This window comes from Eucyclogobius newberryi, unplaced genomic scaffold, assembly GCF_026437365.1.
Source record: "Eucyclogobius newberryi isolate DKJ021-1_F unplaced genomic scaffold, fEucNew1.0.hap1 SCAF_20, whole genome shotgun sequence".
Lineage (NCBI taxonomy): Eukaryota > Metazoa > Chordata > Actinopteri > Gobiiformes > Gobiidae > Eucyclogobius > Eucyclogobius newberryi.
In genome coordinates this window covers 30,600,163-30,615,097 of record NW_027315835.1, presented here as the reverse complement: position 1 = coordinate 30,615,097, position 14,935 = coordinate 30,600,163, and the positions used below count along the sequence as shown (strand labels likewise).

Here is a 14,935-nt window from a genome sequence, read left to right as displayed (position 1 = left end):
TGTGGGCTTATAGCCCCTCAGCCGCCATATGTTGGAGTTCACCCCGGTGGACGAGAGGGTCGCGTCCCTTCGCATTCGGGTGGGGGACAGGTCTCTCACTGTTGTGTCGGCCTACGGGCCGAACAGCAGTGCAGAGTACCCGGCCTTCTTGGAGTCCTTGGGAGGGGTACTGGACAGTGCACCGACCGGGAACTCTGTTGTTCTACTGGGGGACTTCAACGCCCACGTGGGCAATGACAGCGACACCTGGAGAGGGGTGATCGGGAAGAACGGCTTCCCCGATCTGAACCCGAGCAATGTTCAGTTATTGGACTTCTGTGCCACGGATTGTCCATAACGAACACCATGTTCAAGCACAAAGGGGTGCGCGTGTCTTGGACACTCGGGTGAAGAGAGGGACGAGCTGTAGAGCACCACCTGGTGGTGAGTTGGATCCGCTGGCGGAGGAGGAAGCCGGACAGACTTGGCAGACCCAAGCGCATTGTGAGGGTCTGTTGGGAACGTCTTGTGGAGCCCTCAGTCAGTAGGGTATTCAACTTGCACCTCCGGGAGAGCTTCTCCCAGATCCCGGGGAGGTTGGTGACAATGAGTCCGAGTGGACCATGTTCTCCGCCTCCATTGTTGATGCGGCTGCTCGGAGCTGTGATCGCATGGTCTCCGGTGCCTGTCGGGGCGGCAACCCCCGAACCCGGTGGTGGACACCGGAAGTAAGGGATGTTGTCAGGCTGAAGATGGAGGCCTATCACTCTGGCTTGTAGGTCTCCTGAGGTCATCGACAGGTATAGGCAGGCCAAGCGGGCCGCAGCTTGTGCTGTCGCAGAGGCAAAAACCCGGGCCTGGGAGGAGTTTGGGGAGGCCATTGAGGAGGACTATCGGTCGGCCCCGAAGAAATTCTGGCAAACCGTCCAGCGCCTCAGGAGTTTACGGTGCGGGTGGAGACCTGCTGACCTTGACTGGGGATGTCGTTGGATGGTGGAAGGAATACTTTGAGGATCTCCTTAATCCCACCATCAAGTCTTCCGAAGAGGAAGCAGAGACCGGGGACTCAGAGGCTGGCTCATCCATCACCCAAGCTGAAGTCACTGAGGTTGTTGGCAAACTCCTCAGTGTCTCTGGGGGTGGATGAGATCCGAGTACCTAAAGTCTCTGGATGTTTTAGGACTGTCTTGGCTGACACGTCTCTGCAACTTCGTGTGGCGGTCGGGGACCGTGCCTCTGGACTGGCAGACCGGGGTGGTGGTCCCTCTGTTTAAGAAGGGGGACCGGAGGGTGTGTTCCAACTACAGAGGGATCACACTCCTCAGCCTGGTAAGGTCTATTCAAAGTACAGGAGAGGAGAGAATCCGACCGATAGTCGAACCTCGGATTCAGGAGGAGCAGATCGGTTTTGGTCCTGGAACACTGGACCAGCTCTAGACTCTCCATCGGGTGCTCGAGGGTTCATGGGAGTTAGCCCAACCAGTCCACATGTGCTTTGTGGATCTGGAGAAGGCTTTCGACTGTGTCCCTCGGGGAGTCCTTTGGGGGGTGCTCCGGGAGTACGGGAGCCCTTTGCTGTGTTCATTGCCTGCAGTAAGTTAGAACTTTTCCCAGTGCATGTTGGACTCCTCAGGGCTGTCCTTTGTCACCAGTTCTGTTCATAGTTTTTATGGACAGAATTTCCAAGCGCAGTAAGGGGTCGGAGGGTGCCCGGTTTGGGGACCACAGGATCTCATCTCTGCTGTTTGTGTGGGCCCCCATGGGGGCCATCAAAAGTCATCCAATTTTTGTTGTAAGAGTTAAGGTCTGTGTGCAGCAAAGCCACATTTTGCCAAGAATTTCAAAAACTTTGCCTTTTTAATCGGGACCACAACATTTAGTTCTTCCTAAATTTGAACATGTTTGCACTTCATACTTTTACTAACTCTTGCCTTGCCTTGCCTAACTCCTTCTTGATCAGATGTTACGAGTTCTAAACATTTTTGTCTCTCGGTGTAATCCCTCATTCGTCCAGGCGTGTTCCATAGTAGAAAAAGCTTCAGTTGTAGTCATCTGGACTCCGTTTGAAAAAGTAGACGTTTCGACTCTCATCCAAGAGTCATTGTCAATAACAGAATTTAGGTCGAGAACTCCGATATTAATACTGTTCTGTGGTAAGACCCGCCCATTGGGAGGAGCCTTCCTGAAGTAGAAAGAGTTGTTTGTTTCAACAGAAACTCCCCCCTTGTATCTACCGAGCCTATTCAGAATCGTAATGGGCTATTAGAATCCTCTTTGTCTTTGTGAGACCCTGGCTCAACCACCCTGAGGACCTGATTAGCATCTGAATGTCCTGGTCCTCTACCACCTTTCCAGGGGTTCAGTAACCCATTATAAATAACAGGAAGATTAAACCTTAGCCTTCCAAAAAAAAAGAAAGACCTTCTTTAAACAGAAATGGAGGGCTAAGGTTTAATCTTCCTGTTATTTATAATGGGTTACTGAACCCCTGGAAAGGTGGTAGAGGACCAGGACATTCAGATGCTAATCAGGTACTCAGGGTGGTTGAGCCAGGGTCTCACAAAGACAAAGAGGATTCTAATAGCCCATTACGATTCTGAATAGGCTAGCTCGGTAGATACAAGGGGGGAGTTTCTGTTGAAACAAACAACTCTTTCTACTTCAGGAAGGCTCCTCCCAATGGGCGGGTCTTACCACAGAACAGTATTAATATCGGAGTTCTCGATCTAAATTCTTTTATTGACAATGACTCTTGGATGAGAGTCGAAACGTCTACTTTTTCAAACGGAGTCCAGATGACTACAACTGAAGCTTTTTCTACTATTTTTGTCTCTCCTGTTTCCCCAGGATGCCCCGGTCTCCTGGTGCCAAGGTTCCACCGCCACTACGAGCACCCGCCCCCCGGCCAGCTGCCCTACGAACACCCGGCCAATCACCTGCCGGAGGGCCACCTGGAAACGATGCTGAGCACTCCTATTGGCCGAGGAGTGGATGGGGAGGGCGAGGGCTACAGCGGTCATCCCCGGCAACCGCACCATGTCACCGACAAGCTGCTGCTGTCTGCGCCCGAGCTGCAGGGCGTGGCCTTCAGCATGGCCTTTAGCGATGGGCCTTGGGACAACATGGAGTGGCTGGATCTGACCCCGCCCACCTCCACCAACACCTACAGTGTAGCCCCGCCAACTGCACCCAGCGCCTTCACTGGCGAGTTCCTGGACATGACGGACATGAACCTAGGCACAGCCATGGATCTGCCCCTGGACCACTGGTGAAGAGCGCTCTGAAGGACCAAAGAACTTCTTGAAACTCAGTGAGAACTACAGTTCACCTCTGATGGGTCCACAGGTTTAACGTGAACTACATCCCAGTTCACCTCTGACGGTTCCACAGGTTTAACGTGAACTACAGCCCAGTTCACCTTTGACGGTTCCACAGGTTTAACGTGAACTACAGCCCAGTTCACCTCTGACGGTTCCACAGGTTTAACGTGAACTACAGCCCAGTTCACCTCTGACGGTTCCACAGGTTTAACGTGAACTATAGCCCAGTTCACCTCTGATGGTTCCACAGGTTTAACGTGAACTATAGCCCAGTTCACCTCTGATGGTTCCACAGGTTTAATGTGCTCTGGGCTCAAACTAAGACGAGGTTCACACAAACGACCATAAGTCCTAAGGATTTAATAAAAGAATATTTCTGTTTGCTCATCAAAAACATACCTGGAGTTTTGTTGTGCTCAGCGTTTGACTGTGAATGTGTAAGAGCAACTGGAAGAACCAAACATGAAATCATGTAAAAGGTCTGTTATTTTTCAAAGGACGGACACAAAAATGAGACAAATATCCAAAGGAGCAAGAAACACCAAATGTTCAAATCATTTCATATTGTCAACATAAAACTTTTGTCACTTGTACACTAAAACACTGCACTTTCTCCTGTCCTGAAGTCTTTATGACGGGTCAGACACACTTTCTCCTGTCCTGAAGTCTTTATGACGGGTCAGACACACTTTCTCCTGTCCTGAAGTCTTTATGACAAGTCAGACACACTTTCTCCTGTCCTGAAGTCTTTATGACAAGTCAGACACACTTTCTCCTGTCCTGAAGTCTTTATGACAAGTCAGACACACTTTCTCCTGTCCTGAAGTCTTTATGACAAGTCAGACACACTTTCTCCTGTCCTGAAGTCTTTATGACAAGTCAGACACACTTTCTCCTGTCCTGAAGTCTTTATGACAGGTCAGACACACTTTCTCCTGTCCTGAAGTCTTTATGACAAGTCAGACACACTTTCTCCTGTCCTGAAGTCTTTATGACAAGTCAGACACACTTTCTCCTGTCCTGAAGTCTTTATGACAAGTCAGACACACTTTCTCCTGTCCTGAAGTCTTTATGACGGGTCAGACACACTTTCTCCTGTCCTGAAGTCTTTATGACAGGTCAGACACACTTTCTCCTGTCCTGAAGTCTTTATGACGGGTCAGACACACTTTCTCCTGTCCTGAAGTCTTTATGACGGGTCAGACACACTTTCTCCTGTCCTGAAGTCTTTATGACGGGTCAGACACACTTTCTCCTGTCCTAAAGTCTTTATGACGGGTCAGACACACTTTCTCCTGTCCTGAAGTCTTTATGACGGGTCAGACACACTTTCTCCTGTCCTGAAGTCTTTATGACGGGTCAGACACACTTTCTCCTGTCCTGAAGTCTTCATGACGGGTCAGACACACTTTCTCCTGTCCTGAAGTCTTTATGACGGGTCAGACACACTTTCTCCTGTCCTGAAGTCTTTATGACAAGTCAGACACACTTTCTCCTGTCCTGAAGTCTTTATGACGGGTCAGACACACTTTCTCCTGTCCTGAAGTCTTTATGACGGGTCAGACACACTTTCTCCTGTCCTGATGTCTTTATGACAATCAGAATTTGCTAACCTCAGCTAACTTAGCTGAGGTTAGCTGAGCTTAGCTGAGGTTAGCTGAGGCTAGCTGAGGCTAGCTGAGGCGCTACATGCTCGTGGTGTTTTTGTGCTGGTGAAGTTAGTAAGTGAAAGAGAACGTCAGCGTGCAGTGGATACTCGGCTTTACTCACAGTGGAAAGAGGAACCTTTTACTCGAGTAATTGTGCTGTCATATTACTCTACAGAAGTCAGAACTGCACAAGTGTAATGTGGTTGAAATGAAGTGAGTACTTCCACCTCTGTCTCCATGTATGTTTTTGATGTGGAAACATTCTAACAAGGTTTCAAGTCCAGTTTGTGGAATATGTCTCCTTTAAGTGATCAACTCCTGTGTTACTCCTCAACTTAAAGCCAACGTCTGATCCATCTGCATTGTTGGTTTTTGCTTATTTTCATGACTGGAAATCTGAAGGAACACAAGGTGAAATGGAGCGGTGGCTGTGGGACATGTGGGCACATCATAAATAAATAGTGTGTTTGTTTGTGTAAATATCCAATCTCACGTTGCACATTTGGCTTGTCACATCCGTCACAATTTGCTAAACCTGTGTGAAGAAAAGAATGTATTTTTGTACTCACTATTTCTGGCTTGTTTATCCACCAAATTGCATTTTGGGAAATGTATTATCAATGTCTTAATGCAGAAAATGTGCCTTATTATTTTATCCAATGAGTTTTCCAACACGCATTACAAAACTGAAGTATCGACATTTGAATTGACTAGTTTAGCTTCTTAAAGGTGGCTTGAAGGTGCACTATGTAACTTTTCTGGCAGGGAAGTCTGTCACCATGGAGACGTTATGGCTTTGCCTGGGATTATCCACAGTGTTGTTACATTTTTCTAACAGCAGGTGATTTTATTGCTCAAAGTTAGTTAGAATGTAGGTTTTATACTCAGATACAGCCCCTTTAAGTCACATTTTCAGGCCTTATGATCTAAATGAGTCAAAAGTGAGTGTGGATATTTCTTTTTGCAGTGTGTAAGTTATTGCTGAACCACAAACCTGATTTGAAAACATCTCTATTTTTACTATGACTTTAAAATCTTATAAATTGTACCCTTTATCACGTTTAATTTATTATATTTGTGAGGCTATATTTATACTGACATTCCTATTGCCACCAAACTCCATGTTACTTTTGAGACTCGGGCAAAGTCAGGAACCACTTCCAAATGCTGTTTTTAAAGGAGACATTTGATTGTTTTATTCTGTTTGATTTGATGTTTCCCGGACAGGGGCTTAACATGGGGAGAACATGGGGGAGAACATGGGGAGAACATGGGGAGAACATGGGGGAGAACATGGGGAGAACACGGGGAGAACTTGGGCGAGAACATGGGGGAGAACATCGGGAGAACTTGGGCGAGAACATGGGGGAGAACATGGGGAGAACACGGGGAGAACATGGGGAGAACATGGGGAGAACATGGGGAGAACATGGGGAGAACATGGGGGAGAACATGGGGAGAACACGGGGAGAACATGGGGAGAACATGGGGAGAACATGGGGAGAACACGGGGAGAAAATGGGGGAGAACATGGGGAGAACACGGGGAGAACTTGGGCGAGAACATGGGGGAGAACATCGGGAGAACTTGGGCGAGAACATGGGGGAGAACATGGGGAGAACACGGGGAGAACATGGGGAGAACATGGGGAGAACATGGGGAGAACATGGGGAGAACATGGGGGAGAACATGGGGAGAACACGGGGAGAACATGGGGAGAACATGGGGAGAACATGGGGAGAACATGGGGAGAACACGGGGAGAACTTGGGCGAGAACATGGGGGAGAACATGGGGAGAACACGGGGAGAACATGGGGAGAACATGGGGAGAACATGGGGGAGAACACGGGGAGAACATGGGGAGAACATGGGGGAGAACATGGGGGAGAACATGGGGGAGAACATGGGGGAGAACATGGGGAGAACATGGGGAGAACATGGGGTGAACATGCAGATCTGCGATGGCCCAGGAATCAAACCCTATTACAAATTAAAGTTTACATACACAAAAAAAAAGCGTTACAAGTATTTCATCATGTGATGTAATGTCAAAGTAAAAATGGGGAGAATCATCATTTTGGAACATTTAAATCTGAAATATCGATAAAACCAGATTTTAATTCATTTTGTTGACAAATGAGATACAAAAATGTACAATTTTGTAAATCTTCAAATCCCTCAGCGTGATGCGTCAGAATCTCACTCGTTTGGTGTGAGTAGGTGCTTTTGTCTGAGGGAGAAAAATGCATTTGAACAAAACAATGTCCCAAAGACGTGGATTCAGTGAAAGAACCAAATGTCTTTATGAACTGGACACATTTGTGCCTTAGTTGAAGCTCAGCAAATCAAGGTCTCCTTTAAAAGCACTCGCACTGCCCAGTCCAGCACTTGACTGTATGAAATGTAATGTATGTGATCTGTACTGTGAATATTGTGCCTTCACTTAAATATGTGTGTTCACTCAGTGTTGTTTGACCAAATCTCTGGGTGAATGATGTCCCACCATGTGCCTTTAGAAGAAGACACATCTGAATGTGACAGAAGCTTCTGTTGCTCGGCCTCAGACCTGCAGTCGTTCGGTGCTGGAGGATTCCTTGTATACAGAAGATCGTAATAAATCATTTCACAGCTACATGAGACGTGGCAAGTTTATTTTCCATGGAGTTACAGTCAACTTTAAGATAAGAGTATTTTCACAGGTTTATTTAAAGGAACTCATAGGACTGCACATTTCACAGAAACATCATTCATATTCTTAAGATATATATATATATATATATATATATATATATATATATATATATATATATATATATATATATATATATATATATATATATATATATATATCTATATATGATAAGATTATCAAAATTATATATATATATATATATATATATATATATATATATATATATATATATATATATATATATATATATATATATATTCCTTTTTGGTGAGATATGGTAGGTATTCTAAACAGGGCCAAAATCCAGATAATTTAAAGAAAAGTTAAGATTAAATAAATAATAACATCTGCTTTATTTTTAAACTCTAAGAAACATGTGTCAGTTGCTGTGTGACAATAGCGCCCCCTAGTGCTATTTCTGTAGTCACACCACACAAAGGATACTGAAACCAGTCTGAAACCAATCTGAAACCAGTCTGAAACCAGTCTGAAACCATTCTAAAACCAGTCTGAAACCAGTCTGAAACCAGTCTAAAACCAGTCTAAAACCAGTCTGAAACCAGTCTGAAACCAGTCTGAAACCAGTCTAAAACCAGTCTGACCAGTCTGACCAGTCTGAAACCAGTCTGAAACCAGTCTAAAACCAGTCTGACCAGTCTGAAACCAGTCTGAAACCAGGCTAAAACCAGTCTGAAACCAATCTGAAACCAGTCTGAAACCATTCTAAAACCAGTCTGAAACAGTCTAAAACCAGTCTAAAACCAGTCTGAAACCAGTCTGAAACCAGTCTAAAACCAGTCTGACCAGTCTGAAACCAGTCTAAAACCAGTCTGACCAGTCTGACCAGTCTGACCAGTCTGAAACCAGTCTGAAACCAGTCTGAAACCAGTCTAAAACCAGTCTGACCAGTCTGACCAGTCTGAAACCAGTCTAAAACCAGTCTGACCAGTCTGACCAGTCGGAAACCAGTCTGAAACCAGTCTAAAACCAGTCTGACCAGTCTGAAACCAGTCTGAAACCAGTCTAAAACCAGTCTGAAACCAATCTGAAATCAGTCTGAAACCATTCTAAAACCAGTCTGAAACAGTCTAAAACCAGTCTGAAACCAGTCTGAAACCAGTCTAAAACCAGTCTGACCAGTCTGACCAGTCTGACCAGTCTGAAACCAGTCTAAAACCAGTCTGACCAGTCTGACCAGTCTGAAACCAGTCTGAAACCAGTCTGAAACCAGTCTAAAACCAGTCTGACCAGTCTGACCAGTCTAAAACCAGTCTGAAACCAGTCTGAAACCAGTCTGAAACCAGTCTGAAACCAGTCTAAAACCAGTCTGACCAGTCTGACCAGTCTGAAACCAGTCTGAAACCAGTCTAAAACCAGTCTGACCAGTCTGAAACCAGTCTGAAACCAGTCTAAAACCAGTCTGAAACCAATCTGAAACCAGTCTGAAACCATTCTAAAACCAGTCTGAAACCAGTCTGAAACCAGTCTAAAACCAGTCTGACCAGTCTGAAACCAGTCTGACCAGTCTGACCAGTCTGAAACCAGTCTGAAACCAGTCTGAAACCAGTCTAAAACCAGTCTGACCAGTCTGACCAGTCTAAAACCAGTCTGAAACCAGTCTGAAACCAGTCTGAAACCAGTCTAAAACCAGTCTGACCAGTCTGACCAGTCTGAAACCAGTCTGAAACCAGTCTAAAACCAGTCTGACCAGTCTGAAACCAGTCTGAAACCAGTCTAAAACCAGTCTGAAACCAATCTGAAACCAGTCTGAAACCATTCTAAAACCAGTCTGAAACCAGTCTGAAACCAGTCTAAAACCAGTCTGACCAGTCTGACCAGTCTGAAACCAGTCTGACCAGTCTGACCAGTCTGAAACCAGTCTGAAACCAGTCTAAAACCAGTCTGACCAGTCTGACAGTCTAAAACCAGTCTAAAACCAGTCTGACCAGTCTGAAACCAGTCTGAAACCAGTCTAAAACCAGTCTAAAACCAGTCTGACCAGTCTGAAACCAGTCTGAAACCAGTCTAAAACCAGTCTGAAACCAATCTGAAATCAGTCTGAAACCATTCTAAAACCAGTCTGAAACAGTCTAAAACCAGTCTGAAACCAGTCTGAAACCAGTCTAAAACCAGTCTGACCAGTCTGAAACCAGTCTAAAACCAGTCTGACCAGTCTGACCAGTCTGACCAGTCTGAAACCAGTCTGAAACCAGTCTGAAACCAATCTGAAACCAGTCTAAAACCAGTCTGACCAGTCTGAAACCAGTCTAAAACCAGTCTGACCAGTCTGACCAGTCTGAAACCAGTCTGAAACCAGTCTGACCAGTCTGAAGAGTGGGTCCAGCTCGCCTCCGACGGTCCCTCGTCTGCCTGAAGAGTGGGTCCAGCTCGACTCAGACGATCCCTCTTCTGCCTGAAGAGTGAGTCCAGCTCCAGTCTCCTCGTGTCCGTCTGTCCGTCTGTGAGAGTCGGATCTCTCCTTCACTGGAACTCCTCCAGGTTTCTACGCTTTTTTCCCAAAGAGGTTTTTTTTTTGTAGTTTTTCCTGGCCGAGAAGGAGAGTCTAAGGACAGAGGACCCTGGGACATCGTCCCTCGCCACCACAGACATTGTCTGACTTCATCGCCACCACAGACATTGTTGATTCATTTCTCCCTGTGGCCCTCAGAGGCAACTGTTGTTGTGATTTTGGGCATTACAAAAATAAATTGATTTGATTTGATTTGATTTGAAACCAGTCTAAAACCAGTCTGAAACCAGTCTAAAACCAGTCTGAAACCAGTCTAAAACCAGTCTGAAACCAGTCTGAAACCAGTCTGACCAGTCTGAAACCAGTCTAAAACCAGTCTGACCAGTCTGAAACCAGTCTGACCAGTCTGAAACCAGTCTAAAACCAGTCTGAAACCAGTCCAAAACCAGTCTGAAACCAGTCTGAAACCAGTATAAAACCAGTCTGACCAGTCTGAAACCAGTCTAAAACCAGTCTGACCAGTCTGAAACCAGTCTGACCAGTCTGAAACCAGTCTGACCAGTCTGAAACCAGTCTAAAACCAGTCTGACCAGTCTGAAACCAGTCTGACCAGTCTGAAACCAGTCTGAAACCAGTCTGAAACTTGCTGTGCTAAATGTCAGATCCTTAAGGAACTCACTCTTAATTAATCATTTTATTTATTATCATGATCTTGATTTTATGTTTTTAACTGAAACATGGCTTCTTCTTCTTCTTCTTCTTCTTCTTCTTCTTCTCTCAGCAGTCGCCCGAGAATGCAAGAGAACTTGAACTGTATTATTTACATTACGTGCAAATATGGAAAGCCAAAGCTTTGGAAAATGCCCTGACAATGGATGAAAAAGTTCTAATCGCAGTCAAACATCTGTGAGTCGAAAATGGAGCGAGAGAGTTCGGGTTCATCTTGTGATCTGAATTCAACCCAGAGTCAAATCCATTAGTTTATTCCCTGTTTTTAAGATTCCCACCCTGTTACCAGTCCTTGAATCACACATGTCCCAACCACATGTTCACACCCAGCCAATCAACCTGCTGAGCAGTTCAACACCTGTGGCCCAGATTTCCTCCCAATCAGTGGTGTGGGGGAGGAGCCTGGATGTGGGGGAGGAGCCTGGATGTGGGGGAGGAGCCTGGAACAACACCTGCTCAGGTCACTTCCTCTTACCTCGTGTAGGACACGCTCTGAAGGGACTTCGTCACCTCTCCAACTACCGCCCCATCTCCAACCTGCCGTTCCTCTCAAAAACGCTGGAACGCATCGTCGCCGCCCAACTTCACACCCACCTCCAGTCAAACAACCTCTATGAACCCCTCCAATCTGGCTTCCGCCCACTTCACAGCACTGAAACAGCCCTGGTCAAAGTACTCAACGATCTCCTCACCTCTGCAGACTCCGGGGCCCTCAACATCCTGTTACTACTAGACCTCAGCGCAGCCTTTGACACTATAAACCATTCCATCCTCCTACAAAGGCTGCGCCAACTGGGTGTTGAGGGCTCTGCACTTGACTGGCTCACATCCTACCTCACCAACAGGCAAGAGTTCATTTCCCTCTCCGGTCACTCATCCACCCTCTCCCCAGTAACGCAGGGGGTCCCCCAGGGCTCAGTCCTCGGCCCCCTCCTCTTCATCTGCTACATCTTCCCCCTTGGTCACATCCTCCGCCAACTCAACCTGGACTTTCACTGCTACGCTGACGAAACCCAGATATACCTCACCACCAAATCCACCCAAAACCCTCCCCTCAGCCACATCCAAACCTGCATCTCTACAATAAAATCATGGCTCACTCTCAACTTCCTCAAACTGAACAGTGACAAAACAGAGCTCCTCCTCATTGGCACCAAATCCACTCTCAATAAAACTGGTCCCTTTTGACTCAGCATCGACACCTCGACCATCACCCCCTCCACCCTGGTACGCAATCTCGGTGTCATCATGGACCCCACCCTCTCCTTCACTCCCCATGTCAGCCACATCGTCAAGACCTCATACTTCCACCTCCGCCGCATCGCCAAAATCCGACACTGCCTCACCCTCCCCGCTGCTGAATCCCTCATCCAGGCCATCATCTCCTCCCGCCTCGACTACTGCAACTCCCTCCTCACTGGCATCTCCTCCCATTCCCTCCATAGACTCCAAATGGTCCAAAACTCCGCTGCCCGCCTCCTCACCCACACCCGCCTCCTCACCCACACCCTCCTCCTCACCCACACCCGCCTCCTCACCCACACCCTCCTCACCCACACCCGCCTCCTCACCCACACCCGCCTCCTCACCCACACCCGCCTCCTCACCCACACCCTCCTCCTCACCCACACCCTCCTCACCCACACCCGCCTCCTCACCCACACCCGCCTCCTCACCCACACCCGCCTCCTCACCCACACCCACCTCCTCACCCACACCCTCCTCCTCACCCACACCCTCCTCACCCACACCCGCCTCCTCACCCACACCCGGTCCCGTGATCACATCACTCCCGTTCTCCGCTCTCTCCACTCTCTCCCCATCAAGCAGCGCATAAACTTTAAAATACTCCTCCTCACCTTCAAAGCTCTTCACCACCTTGCCCCCCCCTACCTGTCTGACCTCCTCATCCCCCACCGCCCCACCCGAGCTCTCCGATCCTCCTCCTCTCTCACCCTGACTGCACCAACATCCCGACTCAAAACTTTTGGCGACAGAGCATTCTCCCGAACAGCACCCCGACTCTGGAACTCCCTCCCCCAACCTGTCCGCGACTCTCCCTCACTCACAACATTCAAATCCCACCTAAAAACATACCTCTTCACGCAAGCCTATGACGTCCCCTACCCCTAGCCTCCTCTACCCCATTGCCTACTCTTCTACCCCCTGTTACATCCCCATCTTTTTCTCTCTACTTCTTCTGTCTTGTTCATTTTATCTGTATATTAATGTGTTCTGTACGTGTTGTCCCCCCTGTCTGTAAATACCCCCCCCACCTTTTTTATATATGTTCAGCGTCTTTGGGTCACTGAAAAGCACTATATAAATAAAAGTTATTATTATTATTATTATTATGTTACATTAATATTGATCAATGGAATTGGTTAGTCTGAATTATTTAATTTGTTTGTTAGCCAATATGCTACTTAGCATTAGCATGTAGCAGCTAATGCTAACATGTGGTCTAGGCTAACAGCCTTGTTCAATCTGTATTAGGTGTTATCCTTAATTTTTACTATTTTTGTTGAACTGTTTGATGTACAAATATTGCACATTCATGACATGATATTCAAACATTTTATTGTATTGCATATTGTTACTGTACACGGTTCAGAGCTAACCACAAGTTAGCATACACTGCTCATTTTGGTCCTGTTTACTCTGTACAGGCCAAGTGCCCTCAGTTGGGTATAAAGATGCCGAGCTAATGAAAAGCCCGGAGCTGAGGACCGTCCTTCAGAGTCCAGACCCCTCCTCCTCAGAGTCCAGACCCCTCCCTCCTCAGAGTCCAGACCCCTCCTCCTTAGAGTCCAGACCCCTCCTCCTTAGAGTCCAGACCCCTCCCTCCTCAGAGTCCAGACCCCTCCTCCTTAGAGTCCAGACCCCTCCTCCTCAGAGTCCAGACCCCTCCTCCTTAGAGTCCAGACCCCTCCTTAGAGTCCAGACCCCTCCTCCTCAGAGTCCAGACCCCTCCTCCTTAGAGTCCAGACCCCTCCTCAGAGTCCAGACTCCTCCCTCCTCAGAGTCCAGACCCCTCCTCCTCAGAGTCCAGACCCCTCCCTCCTCAGAGTCCAGACCTCCCTCCTCCTCAGAGTCCAGACCCCTCCTCCTCAGAGTCCAGACCCCTCCCTCCTCAGAGTCCAGACCCCTCCTCAGAGTCCAGACCCCTCCCTCCTCAGAGTCCAGACCCCTCCTCCTCAGAGTCCAGACCCCTCCTCCTCAGAGTCCAGACCCCTCCCTCCTTAGAGTCCAGACCCCTCCTCCTCAGAGTCCAGACCCCTCCCTCCTCAGAGTCCAGACCCCTCCTCCTCAGAGTCCAGACCCCTCCCTCCTCAGAGTCCAGACCCCTCCTCCTCAGAGTCCAGACCCCTCCCCAGAGTCCAGACCCCTCCCTCCTTAGAGTCCAGACCCCTCTTCCTCAGAGTCCAGACCCCTCCTTAGAGTCCAGACCCCTCCTCCTCAGAGTCCAGACCCCTCCTCAGAGTCCAGACCCCTCCTCAGAGTCCAGACCTCAGAGTCCAGACCCCTCCTCAGAGTCCAGACCCCTCCCTCCTTAGAGTCCAGACCCCTCCTCCTCAGAGTCCAGACCTCCCTCCTCCTCAGAGTCCAGACCCCTCCCTCCTCAGAGTCCAGACCCCTCCTCCTCAGAGTCCAGACCTCCCTCCTCAGAGTCCAGACCCCTCCCTCCTCAGAGTCCAGACCCTTCCTCCTCAGAGTCCAGACCCCTCCCTCCTCAGAGTCCAGACCTCCCTCCTCCTCAGAGTCCAGACCCCTCCTCCTCAGAGTCCAGACCCCTCCTCCTCAGAGTCCAGACCCCTCCCTCCTCAGATTCCAGACCCCTCCCTCCTCAGAGTCCAGACCCCTTCCTCCTCAGAGTCCAGACCCCTCCCTCCTCAGAGTCCAGACCCCTCCCTCCTCAGATTCCAGACCCCTCCCTCCTCAGAGTCCAGACCCCTCCCTCCTCAGAGTCCAGACCCCTCCTCCTCAGAGTCCAGACCCCTCCTCCTCAGAGTCCAGACCCTCATGCCACTGGTCAGTAGGAGGTTGTTCTCTCCCACCTCTCGCTCGTTACTGTCACCACTTCAACGCTCAACT

General features: G+C 48.3%; 1 protein-coding gene across 1 annotated transcript in view; it reads left to right on the top strand.

Moving 5' to 3' along the window:
• Window positions 1-3,296, top strand: part of myocd (myocardin) — a 60,522-nt gene extending 57,226 nt beyond the window's left edge. The window contains exon 12 of the mRNA XM_072455847.1: window positions 2,827-3,296. Within this exon, the coding sequence (XP_072311948.1) occupies window positions 2,827-3,251 (425 nt within the window). The 3' untranslated portion in view covers window positions 3,252-3,296. The remainder of the gene's footprint in view (window positions 1-2,826) is intronic.
• The last annotated feature ends 11,639 nt before the right edge of the window (window positions 3,297-14,935 follow it).